Source organism: Salvelinus fontinalis, chromosome 17 (genome assembly GCF_029448725.1).
Source record: "Salvelinus fontinalis isolate EN_2023a chromosome 17, ASM2944872v1, whole genome shotgun sequence".
In the NCBI taxonomy this organism is placed as follows: domain Eukaryota; kingdom Metazoa; phylum Chordata; class Actinopteri; order Salmoniformes; family Salmonidae; genus Salvelinus; species Salvelinus fontinalis.
Genome location: NC_074681.1, coordinates 7,338,809 through 7,352,069, shown reverse-complemented (window position 1 = coordinate 7,352,069; position 13,261 = coordinate 7,338,809). Strand labels below are relative to the sequence as shown.

At 49.1% G+C, this 13,261-nt stretch overlaps 1 protein-coding gene across 2 annotated transcripts in view; it reads left to right on the top strand.

Moving 5' to 3' along the window:
• The window catches only part of st6galnac3 (ST6 (alpha-N-acetyl-neuraminyl-2,3-beta-galactosyl-1,3)-N-acetylgalactosaminide alpha-2,6-sialyltransferase 3), a 136,044-nt gene that overhangs the window by 86,199 nt on the left and 36,584 nt on the right, over positions 1-13,261 (top strand). For both annotated transcript variants that reach the window (XM_055866030.1, XM_055866028.1), the window contains exon 3: positions 13,006-13,206. In XM_055866030.1, coding sequence (XP_055722005.1) covers positions 13,006-13,206 — 201 coding nt within the window. The remainder of the gene's footprint in view (positions 1-13,005; positions 13,207-13,261) is intronic.

Below are 13,261 nucleotides of genomic sequence, written 5' to 3'. Positions count from 1 at the left end.
TGATACAAGACTGTAACTACCAATTTGATACCACGAAATTGTGGTATTTTTTTTATATATATTTTTTTAAATAAAAAGAACTCTTCGTTGAGACAATGCTGAAACATCCATCCATGGGTGAGGCAGTGAAACTGGAAAGCATTTTTAGAACTATAATGTCCTCCTCATGTTGTAACCTACAACATGTCTCCTCACACCAAGGCCTGGCCTGTTGATGGATTCAAGACAATGTGGTTTTTATTGATCTCAGATTCTGTTTGTCAGTGTCAAAGTAGCCTGTCATTTCCATCATTTGTGCGGTATTAAAAAAAGATTCTGCCAAATTCTCTAGTCGTGTAAAATTATGTAGAATTGCTTGAATGTATTTATAAAAGGCAGAAAATGTTCCCCGAACCCTAGGCTACAGAAAATGTTCCCCGGACCCTAGGCTACAGAAAATGTTCCCGGACCCTAGGCTACAGAAAATGTTCCCCGGACCCTAGGCTACAGAAAATGTTCCCGGACCCTAGGCTACAGAAAATGTTCCCGGACCCTAGGCTACAGAAAATGTTCCCCGGACCCTAGGCTACAGAAAATGTTCCCGGACCCTAGGCTACAGAAAATGTTCCCGGACCCTAGGCTACAGAAAATGTTCCCCGGACCCTAGGCTACAGAAAATGTTCCCGGACCCTAGGCTACTGAAAATGTTCCCCGGACACTAGGATACAGAAAATGTTCCCCGGACCCTAGGATACTGAAAATGTTCCCGGACCCTAGGCTACTGAAAATGTTCCCCGGACCCTAGGCTACAGAAAATGTTCCCCGGACCCTAGGCTACAGAAAATGTTCCCGGACCCTAGGCTACAGAAAATGTTCCCGGACCCTAGGCTACTGAAAATGTTCCCCGGACCCTAGGCTACAGAAAATGTTCCCCGGACCCTAGGCTACAGAAAATGTTCCCGGACCCTAGGCTACAGAAAATGTTCCCCGGACCCTAGGCTACAGAAAATGTTCCCCGGACCCTAGGCTACAGAAAATGTTCCCCGGACCCTAGGCTACAGAAAATGTTCCCGGACCCTAGGCTACAGAAAATGTTCCCGGACCCTAGGCTACAGAAAATGTTCCCGGACCCTAGGCTACAGAAAATGTTCCCGGACCCTAGGCTACAGAAAATGTTCCCCGGACCCTAGGCTACAGAAAATGTTCCCGGACCCTAGGCTACAGAAAATGTTCCCCGGACACTAGGCTACAGAAAATGTTCCCCGGACACTAGGATACAGAAAATGTTCCCCGGACACTAGGATACAGAAAATGTTCCCCGGACACTAGGATACTGAAAATGTTCCCCGGACCCTAGGATACTGAAAATGTTCCCCGGACCCTAGGATACAGAAAATGTTCCCCGGACACTAGGCTACAGAAAATGTTCCCCGAACCCTAGGCTACAGAAAATGTTCCCCGGACACTAGGCTACAGAAAATGTTCCCCGGACCCTAGGCTACAGAAAATGTTCCCGGACCCTAGGCTACAGAAAATGTTCCCCGGACCCTAGGCTACAGAAAATGTTCCCGGACCCTAGGCTACAGAAAATGTTCCCGGACCCTAGGCTACAGAAAATGTTCCCCGGACCCTAGGCTACAGAAAATGTTCCCGGACCCTAGGCTACAGAAAATGTTCCCGGACCCTAGGCTACAGAAAATGTTCCCGGACCCTAGGCTACTGAAAATGTTCCCCGGACCCTAGGCTACAGAAAATGTTCCCCGGACCCTAGGCTACAGAAAATGTTCCCCGGACCCTAGGCTACAGAAAATGTTCCCGGACCCTAGGCTACAGAAAATGTTCCCCGAACCCTAGGCTACAGAAAATGTTCCCCGGACCCTAGGCTACAGAAAATGTTCCCGGACCCTAGGCTACTGAAAATGTTCCCCGGACCCTAGGCTACAGAAAATGTTCCCCGGACCCTAGGCTACTGAAAATGTTCCCGGACCCTAGGCTACAGAAAATGTTCCCCGGACCCTAGGCTACAGAAAATGTTCCCCGGACCCTAGGCTACAGAAAATGTTCCCGGACCCTAGGCTACAGAAAATGTTCCCCGGACCCTAGGCTACAGAAAATGTTCCCCGGACCCTAGGCTACAGAAAATGTTCCCCGGACCCTAGGCTACAGAAAATGTTCCCCGGACCCTAGGCTACAGAAAATGTTCCCGGACCCTAGGCTACAGAAAATGTTCCCGCACCCTAGGCTACAGAAAATGTTCCCGGACCCTAGGCTACAGAAAATGTTCCCGGACCCTAGGCTACAGAAAATGTTCCCCGGACCCTAGGCTACAGAAAATGTTCCCGGACCCTAGGCTACAGAAAATGTTCCCCGGACCCTAGGCTACAGAAAATGTTCCCCGGACCCTAGGCTACAGAAAATGTTCCCCGGACCCTAGGCTACAGAAAATGTTCCCCGGACCCTAGGCTACAGAAAATGTTCCCCGGACCCTAGGCTACAGAAAATGTTCCCCGGACACTAGGATACAGAAAATGTTCCCCGGACACTAGGCTACAGAAAATGTTCCCCGAACCCTAGGCTACAGAAAATGTTCCCCGGACCCTAGGCTACAGAAAATGTTCCCCGGACCCTAGGCTACAGAAAATGTTCCCGGACCCTAGGCTACAGAAAATGTTCCCGGACCCTAGGCTACAGAAAATGTTCCCGGACCCTAGGCTACAGAAAATGTTCCCGGACCCTAGGCTACAGAAAATGTTCCCCGGACCCTAGGCTACAGAAAATGTTCCCGGACCCTAGGCTACAGAAAATGTTCCCGGACCCTAGGCTACAGAAAATGTTCCCGGACCCTAGGCTACTGAAAATGTTCCCGGACCCTAGGCTACAGAAAATGTTCCCCGGACCCTAGGCTACAGAAAATGTTCCCCGGACCCTAGGCTACAGAAAATGTTCCCGGACCCTAGGCTACAGAAAATGTTCCCGGACCCTAGGCTACAGAAAATGTTCCCCGGACCCTAGGCTACAGAAAATGTTCCCGGACCCTAGGCTACAGAAAATGTTCCCGGACCCTAGGCTACAGAAAATGTTCCCCGGACCCTAGGCTACAGAACATGTTCCCGGACCCTAGGCTACAGAAAATGTTCCCCGGACCCTAGGCTACAGAAAATGTTCCCCGGACCCTAGGCTACAGAAAATGTTCCCCGAACCCTAGGCTACAGAAAATGTTCCCCGGACCCTAGGCTACAGAAAATGTTCCCCGGACCCTAGGCTACAGAAAATGTTCCCCGGACCCTAGGCTACAGAAAATGTTCCCGGACCCTAGGCTACAGAAAATGTTCCCCGGACCCTAGGCTACAGAAAATGTTCCCGGACCCTAGGCTACAGAAAATGTTCCCGGACCCTAGGCTACAGAAAATGTTCCCGGACCCTAGGCTACAGAAAATGTTCCCCGGACCCTAGGCTACAGAAAATGTTCCCGGACCCTAGGCTACAGAAAATGTTCCCGGACCCTAGGCTACAGAAAATGTTCCCGGACCCTAGGCTACTGAAAATGTTCCCGGACCCTAGGCTACAGAAAATGTTCCCCGGACCCTAGGCTACAGAAAATGTTCCCCGGACCCTAGGCTACAGAAAATGTTCCCGGACCCTAGGCTACAGAAAATGTTCCCGGACCCTAGGCTACAGAAAATGTTCCCCGGCCCCTAGGCTACAGAAAATGTTCCCGGACCCTAGGCTACAGAAAATGTTCCCGGACCCTAGGCTACAGAAAATGTTCCCCGGACCCTAGGCTACAGAACATGTTCCCGGACCCTAGGCTACAGAAAATGTTCCCCGGACCCTAGGCTACAGAAAATGTTCCCCATGTCTGCAACTTCTGTAAGTGCCTCTACTCTATTGGTCAATGCCACTATGCAAATGTGATGATAAGTATGCAATGCATTATTATAACGTTTTTTTTAATAGATTTTTTTATGCATTCCGGGTGTCACGTTCCTGACCTTATTTCCTTTGTTTTGTCTTTGTTTAGTTCGTCAGGACGTGAGCTGGATGGGCATTCTATGTTACGTGTTTCTATGTTGGGTTTATTGTTTGGCCTAATATGGTTCTCAATCAGAGGCAGGTGTTTGTCATTGTCTCTGATTGGGAACCATATTAAGTTAGGCTGTTCTTACTGTTTGTTTGTGGGTGATTGCCGCTGTTCGTTGCGTTCATTGTTTTTTTTTCTTTTGTTCACATGTTCAGTACTGTAGCGTCGTTAGTTTCGTTTCGTTTATTGTTTTGTTCGTCTAGAAAAGTATTCGAATAAATATGAATACATACCACGCTGCGTTTTGGTCCGATCCTTCTAACTTATCCTCCTCAGACGAGGAGGAAGACGACGCCCGTTACACCGGGACCTCAGAACTCCCCAGGTCACCTCCCTCTTAGGTCCTCCTCTCCTTCTAACTTATCCTCCTCAGACGAGGAGGAAGACGACGACCGTTACACCGGGACCTCAGAACTCCCCAGGTCACCTCCCTCTTAGGTCCTCCTCTCCTTCTAACTTATCCTCCTCAGACGAGGAGGAAGACAACGACCGTTACACCGGGACCTCAGATCTCCCCAGGTCACCTCCCTCTTGCGTTCACTTTTTGTTCCAGCACCTCCCGATTTACAAATTAAACAAATAACGCTTTGTAAATAATATACATTTAATCATAGGACTAGATGGTTTCAAATACTAACGTTATTTAGCTAGCTAGCTAGTTTATTCTACTCATTTTAAAATAGGAAGTCAACTCAGCTGTTTACAGCTAGCGTTAGACACTAGTTAGGAATCGTAGCTAAGACCTGAATGTCTCTCTGGTTGTGAACATTAACTAACTAGGTCAAAGCATTATTATTCCTGGCATAGTCATAAATAGCTTGCTAGCTGACTAAATAACTGGCTAGTTATCTAACGTCATAACTTTTAGGACCTAGACGTGTTTGTTGACATGAAGAACTATTATTGGTAATGTCAGTTAACAGAATAGCCTCTCCCCTCCAGGAGACCAGTTAACAGAATAGCCTCCTCCCTCCAGGAGACCAGTTAACAGAATAGCCTCCTCCCTCCAGGAGACCAGTTAACAGAATAGCCTCCTCCCTCCAGGAGACCAGTTAACAGAATAGCCTCCTCCCTCCAGGAGACCAGTTAACAGAATAGCCTCCTCCCTCCAGGAGACCAGTTAACAGAATAGCCTCTCCCCTCCAGGAGACCTGCTAACAGAATAGCCTCCTCCCTCCAGGAGACCAGTTAACAGAATAGCCTCTTCCCTCCAGGAGACCAGTTAACAGAATAGCCTCCTCCCTCCAGGAGACCAGTTAACAGAATAGCCTCTTCGCTCCAGGAGACCTGCTAACAGAATAGCCTCTTCCCTCCAGGAGACCAGTTAACAGAATAGCCTCTTCCCTCCAGGAGACCAGTTAACAGAATAGCCTCTCCCCTCCAGGAGACCAGTTAACAGAATAGCCTCTTCCCTCCAGGAGACCAGTTAACAGAATAGCCTCTTCCCTCCAGGAGACCAGTTAACAGAATAGCCTCTTCCCTCCGGGAGACCTGTTAACAGAATAGCCTCTCCCCTCCAGGAGACCTGCTAACAGAATAGCCTCTTCCCTCCAGGAGACCTGTTAACAGAATAGCCTCTTCCCTCCGGGAGACCTGTTAACAGAATAGCCTCTTCCCTCCAGGAGACCTGCTAACAGAATAGCCTCCTCCCTCCAGGAGACCAGTTAACAGAATAGCCTCTTCCCTCCAGGAGACCAGTTAACAGAATAGCCTCCTCCCTCCAGGAGACCAGTTAACAGAATAGCCTCCTCCCTCCAGGAGACCTGTTAACAGAATAGCCTCTTCCCTCCAGGAGACCTGCTAACAGAATAGCCTCTTCCCTCCGGGAGACCTGTTAACAGAATAGCCTCTTCCCTCCGGGAGACCTGTTAACAGAATAGCCTCTTCCCTCCAGGAGACCTGCTAACAGAATAGCCTCTTCCCTCCAGGAGACCTGCTAACAGAATAGCCTCTTCCCTCCAGGAGACCTGTTAACAGAATAGCCTCTTCCCTCCGGGAGACCTGTTAACAGAATAGCCTCTTCCCTCCGGGAGACCAGTTAACAGAATAGCCTCTTCCCTCCAGGAGACCAGTTAACAGAATAGCCTCTTCCCTCCAGGAGACCTGCTAACAGAATAGCCTCTTCCCTCCAGGAGACCTGCTAACAGAATAGCCTCCTCCCTCCAGGAGACCTGTTAACAGAATAGCCTCTCCCCTCCAGGAGACCTGCTAACAGAATAGCCTCCTCCCTCCAGGAGACCAGTTAACAGAATAGCCTCTTCCCTCCAGGAGACCAGTTAACAGAATAGCCTCCTCCCTCCAGGAGACCAGTTAACAGAATAGCCTCTTCCCTCCAGGAGACCTGCTAACAGAATAGCCTCTTCCCTCCAGGAGACCTGCTAACAGAATAGCCTCTTCCCTCCAGGAGACCAGTTAACAGAATAGCCTCTTCCCTCCAGGAGACCAGTTAACAGAATAGCCTCCTCCCTCCAGGAGACCTGCTAACAGAATAGCCTCTTCCCTCCAGGAGACCTGTTAACAGAATAGCCTCTTCCCTCCGGGAGACCTGTTAACAGAATAGCCTCTTCCCTCCAGGAGACCTGCTAACAGAATAGCCTCTTCCCTCCAGGAGACCAGTTAACAGAATAGCCTCTTCCCTCCAGGAGACCTGTTAACAGAATAGCCTCTTCCCTCCGGGAGACCTGTTAACAGAATAGCCTCTTCCCTCCGGGAGACCAGTTAACAGAATAGCCTCTTCCCTCCGGGAGACCTGTTAACAGAATAGCCTCTTCCCTCCAGGAGACCTGTTAACAGAATAGCCTCTCCCCTCCAGGAGACCAGTTAACAGAATAGCCTCTTCCCTCCAGGAGACCTGTTAACAGAATAGCCTCTTCCCTCCGGGAGACCAGTTAACAGAATAGCCTCTTCCCTCCGGGAGACCAGTTAACAGAATAGCCTCCTCCCTCCAGGAGACCTGCTAACAGAATAGCCTCTTCCCTCCGGGAGACCAGTTAACAGAATAGCCTCTTCCCTCCAGGAGACCTGCTAACAGAATAGCCTCTTCCCTCCAGGAGACCTGTTAACAGAATAGCCTCTTCCCTCCAGGAGACCTGCTAACAGAATAGCCTCCTCCCTCCAGGAGACCAGTTAACAGAATAGCCTCTTCCCTCCAGGAGACCAGTTAACAGAATAGCCTCTTCCCTCCGGGAGACCAGTTAACAGAATAGCCTCTTCCCTCCGGGAGACCTGCTAACAGAATAGCCTCTTCCCTCCAGGAGACCTGCTAACAGAATAGCCTCTTCCCTCCAGGAGACCTGTTAACAGAATAGCCTCTTCCCTCCGGGAGACCAGTTAACAGAATAGCCTCTTCCCTCCGGGAGACCTGTTAACAGAATAGCCTCTTCCCTCCAGGAGACCAGTTAACAGAATAGCCTCTCCCCTCCAGGAGACCAGTTAACAGAATAGCCTCTCCCCTCCAGGAGACCTGCTAACAGAATAGCCTCTTCCCTCCAGGAGACCTGCTAACAGAATAGCCTCCTCCCTCCAGGAGACCTGTTAACAGAATAGCCTCTTCCCTCCAGGAGACCAGTTAACAGAATAGCCTCTTCCCTCCAGGAGACCAGTTAACAGAATAGCCTCCTCCCTCCAGGAGACCTGTTAACAGAATAGCCTCTTCCCTCCAGGAGACCAGTTAACAGAATAGCCTCTTCCCTCCAGGAGACCTGTTAACAGAATAGCCTCTTCCCTCCAGGAGACCTGCTAACAGAATAGCCTCTTCCCTCCAGGAGACCAGTTAACAGAATAGCCTCTTCCCTCCAGGAGACCTGTTAACAGAATAGCCTCTTCCCTCCAGGAGACCTGTTAACAGAATAGCCTCTTCCCTCCAGGAGACCAGTTAACAGAATAGCCTCTTCCCTCCAGGAGACCTGCTAACAGAATAGCCTCTTCCCTCCAGGAGACACCAATGTGTACAGGTCTCCCGGGGCGAAGAGGTTACTAGCAGGAGGAATGTAATGCTAATTAGCAAGCCTGTATCTAGTTGTCAATGGTGTCATGTTGCTAAAGCAGAGACCAAAGGTTGCAAGTTTGTTGTCTGTGACCTAACGTTAGCTAGATAGTTAGTACATTATTTGCTAGTTAACGTGTCTGTTAATGTCGACGATATAACGTCACTGCCCAGCAACAAACAAAGAAATAACTTTTTTATCTTAAATCATTGTACCTTAACATAATAGCTAGTTAGCTATTTCAGTTTGGACATTCAACACTGCTGCAATAATCCAATCTCTTACGACGATGTTCTAATGTTTCTTCTTCTTCTCTGGTATCCTGGAATTCACACAAATGTTATGTGCATTCCGCCATCTACTGTACAGGTAGTAAATTGTAGAATAAAAATAAACGTCCATTACGGAATGTAATATTTCTGGTACAAAAAACACCAACTGATTCATCAAAAACCATCCCAGTCCTTCGGTCACGGTCCAATCCAAATCAAATCCGGACACAGGTTCAGGGGCCTGGGAGGGGGGGAACGTGTTCATCCAGTATTGCCTGCCATGCTCTGGCTGTTAAAACAACACACTGCACCTATCAGGTGTATGTGACAATACAAACCTCTATACATCGGGCCTCCCAAGCAGCAAGGCGGTCTAAGGCATCACTACAGACCCTTCCCCTCCTCTCTTCTCCCTCTCTTCTCCCTCTCTTCCCCTCTCTTCTCCCCTCTTCTCCTCTCTTCTCCCCTCTTCCCCCTCTCTTCTCCCTCTCTTCTCCCTCTCTTCTCCTCTCTTCTCCCTCTCTTCTCCCTCTCTTCTCCCTCTCTTCTCCCTCTCTTCTCCCTCTCTTCTCCTCTCTTCTCCCCTCTCTTCCCCTCTCTTCCCCTCTCTTCCCCTCTCTTCCCCTCTCTTCTCCTCTCTTCTCCCTCTCTTCTCCTCTCTTCTCCTCTCTTCTCCCTCTCTTCTCCCTCTCTTCTCCCTCTCTTCTCCCTCTCTTCTCCTCTCTTCTCCCTCTCTTCTCCCTCTCTTCCCCTCTCTTCCCCTCTCTTCTCCCTCTCCTCTCCCTCTCTTCCCCTCTCTTCTCCCTATTTTCTCCCTCTCTTCTCCTCTCTTCTCCCTCTCTGCTCCCTCTCTTCCCCTCTCTTCTCCCTCTCTTCTCCCTCTCTTCTCCTCTCTTCTCCCTCCCTTTTCCCTCTCTTCTCCTCTCTTCTCCCTCTCTTCTCCCTCTCTTCCCCTCTCTTCCCCTCTCTTCTCCCTCTCTTCTCCTCTCTTCTCCCTCCCTTTTCCCTCTCTTCTCCTCTCTTCTCCCTCTCTTCCCCTCTCTTCCCCTCTCTTCTCCCTCTCTTCTCCCTCTCTTCCCCTCTCTTCTCCCTCTCTTCCCCTCTCTTCTCCCTCTCTTCTCCCTCTCTTCTCCTCTCTTCCCCTCTCTTCTCCCTCTCTTCTCCCTCTCTTCTCCCTCTCTTCTCCCTCTCTTCTCCCTCTCTTCCCCTCTCTTCTCCCTCTCTTCTCCCTCTCTTCCCCTCTCTTCTCCTCTCTTCTCCCTCTCTTCTCACTCTCTTCCCCTCTCTTCCCCTCTCTTCTCCTCTCTTCTCCCTCTCTTCTCCCTCTCTTCCCCTCTCTTCTCCTCTCTTCTCCCTCTCTTCTCCCTCTCTTCTCCCTCTCTTCTCCTCTCTTCTCCTCTCTTCCCCTCTCTTCCCCTCTTTTCTCCCTCTCTTCTCCCTCTCTTCTCCCTCTCTTCTCCTCTCTTCTCTTCTCCTCTCCTCTCCTCTACTCTCCTCTACTCTCTTCTCCTCTCTTCCACCTGCCTTGCTCCACTGTCATGTCCAGTTCAATATAACACTGTAATATCAAAATCAAATCAAATGTTATTTGTCAAATGCACTTATAAGGCTTAACCAACAATACAGTTTTAAGAAAAATACCACAAAAAAAGAAATACAAGTAACAAACAATTAAAGAGCAGCAGTAAATAACAATAATGAGGCTATATACAGGGGATACCAGTACAGAGTCAATGTGGAGGCTATATACAGGGTGTTACGGTACAGAGTCAATGTGGAGGCTATATACAGGGGGTACCGGTACAGAGTCAATGTGGAGGCTATATACAGGGGGTACCGGTACAGAGTCAATGTGGAGGCTATATACAGGGTGTTACGGTACAGAGTCAATGTGGAGGCTATATACAGGGTGTTACGGTACAGAGTCAATGTGGAGGCTATATACAGGGTGTACTGGTACAGAGTCAATGTGGAGGCTATATACAGGGTGTACTGGTACAGAGTCAATGTGAAGGCTATATACAGGGTGTTACGGTACAGAGTCAATGTGGAGGCTATATACAGGAGGTACCGGTACAGAGTCAATGTGGAGGCTATATACAGGGTGTTACGGTACAGAGTCAATGTGGAGGCTATATACAGGGTGTTACGGTACAGAGTCAATGTGGAGGCTATATACAGGGGGTACCGGTACAGAGTCAATGTGGAGGCTATATACAGGGTGTTACGGTACAGAGTCAATGTGGAGGCTATATACAGGGTGTTACGGTACAGAGTCAATGTGGAGGCTATATACAGGGGGTACCGGTACAGAGTCAATGTGGAGGCTATATACAGGGTGTTACGGTACAGAGTCAATGTGGAGGCTATATACAGGGTGTTACGGTACAGAGTCAATGTGGAGGCTATTTACAGGGTGTTACGGTACAGAGTCAATGTGGAGGCTATATACAGGGTGTTACGGTACAGAGTCAATGTGGAGGCTATATACAGGGGGTACTGGTACAGAGTCAATGTGGAGGCTATATACAGGGGGTACCGGTACAGAGTCAATGTGGAGGTGGAGGCTATATACAGGGTATTACGGTACAGAGTCAATGTGGATGCTATATATAGGGGGTACTGGTACAGAGTCAATGTGGAGGCTATATACAGGGTGTTACGGTACAGAGTCAATGTGGAGGCTATATACAGGGTATTACGGTACAGAGTCAATGTGGAGGCGAAATACAGGGGGTACCAGTACAGAGTCAATGTGGAGGCTATATACAGGAGGTACCGGTACAGAGTCAATGTGGAGGCTATATACAGGGTATTACGGTACAGAGGCAATGTGGAGGCTATATACAGGGTATTACGGTACAGAGTCAATGTGGAGGCTATATACAGGGGGTACCGGTACAGAGTCAATGTGGAGGCTATATACAGGGGGTACCGGTACAGAGTCAATGTGGAGGCTATATACAGGGTATTACGGTACAGAGTCAATGTGGAGGCTATATACAGGGGGTACCGGTACAGAGTCAATGTGGAGGCTATATACAGGAGGTACCGGTACAGAGTCAATGTGGAGGCTATATACAGGGGGTACCGGTACAGAGTCAATGTGGAGGCTATATACAGGAGGTACCGGTACAGAGTCAATGTGGAGGCTATATACAGGGGGTACCGGTACAGAGTCAATGTGGAGGCTATATACAGGGTATTACGGTACAGAGTCAATGTGGAGACTATATACAGGGGGTACCGGTACAGAGTCAATGTGGACGCTATATACAGGGGGTACCGGTACAGAGTCAATGTGGAGGCTATATACAGAAGGTACTGGTACAGAGTCAATGTGGAGGCTATATACAGGGTGTTACGGTACAGAGTCAATGTGGAGACTATATACACGGGGTACCGGTACAGAGTCAATGTGGAGGCTATATACAGGGTGTTACGGTACAGAGTCAATGTGGAGACTATATACACGGGGTACCGGTACATAGTCAATGTGCTGGGGCACCGGTGTCGAGGTAATATGTACATGTAGGTAGAGTTATTAAAGTGACTATGCATAGATAATAAACTGTTACGGGATTTTTGTGTTTAATGACTAAAATATGTATCCATTTGACTTAGAATTATAACTCATAAATGTTGAATGTTATGTGTTCCTTGTTAGAAAGAATGGGTTTATCTTCAGACAGGCTAGAATGATTTGTCTCCCCAGGGAGGGGAAAGACCTTGAGTTGGTTGTAGATAGTTTAACAGGTGGCAGACAGTAATGAGAACTCAAACTGTATTGCCATTGTATCCGAGAGGAGGTTGGATATTAAAACCTATGACATCATCTTTATTATATAACCTGATGTAAAATGTATTATGATCAGTACTCTCGAGAATAAACGCTATTGATTGATTGATTTTAAGACTGGTTTCTGTCCATTTGGCGGATAATTATCTTACAAATTCTTATTTATGGGCAGAGTGTTTTAATTGAATTGGTTGACAAACAGGAATCAAAATTCCTTTAACATAAACAGAGAGTAGCAGCAGCATGGGGGGCAATGCAAATAGTCTGGGTAGCCATTTGATTAGATGCTCAGGAGTCATGGCTTGGGGGTAGAAGCTGTTTAGAAGCCTCTTGGACCTAGACTTGGCGCTCTGGCACCGCCTGCTATAGAGGTCCTGGATGGCAGGAAGTTTGCCCCCAGTGATGTACTGGGCCTTCCTCTGACATCGCCTGGTATAGAGGTCCTGGATGGCAGGAAGCTTGTCCCCAGTGATGTACTGGGCCTTCCTCTGACACCGCCTGGTATACAGGTCCTGGACGGCAGGAAGCTTGGCCCCAGTGATGTACTGGGCCTTCCTCTGACACCGCCTGGTATAGAGGTCCTGGATGGCAGGAAGCTTGGCCCCAGTGATGTACTGGGCCTTCCTCTGACACCGCCTGGTATAGAGGTCCTGGACGGCAGGAAGCTTGGCCCCAGTGATGTACTGGGCCTTCCTCTGACACCGCCTGATATACAGGTCCTGGATGGCAGGAAGCTTGGCCCCAGTGATGTACTGGGCCTTCCTCTGACACCGCCTGGTATAGAGGTCCTGGATGGCAGGAAGCTTGGCCCCAGTGATGTACTGGGCCGTACTAACATATCTAATACTGTAATAACAGTGTAGTCCTCTCTGCTCCTCCTCCCTCCAGCCCCTGAAGCTACACTGTGAAGTCTGCTCCCTGGTGTCCAGTTCCGGTCAGATGTTGGGCCAGGCGGCAGGGCCGGAGATCGACCACTCCTCCTGTATCTGGCGTATGAACAACGCGCCGACGCGCGGGTTCGAACACGACGTGGGGCACCGCACCACCCTCAGGGTCGTCTCTCACACCTCTGTGCCTCTGCTGCTGCAGGTGGGTTTGATTTCCCCTTCATCCTCTGATTTGATGTATTTGATTAGTGTTTTGC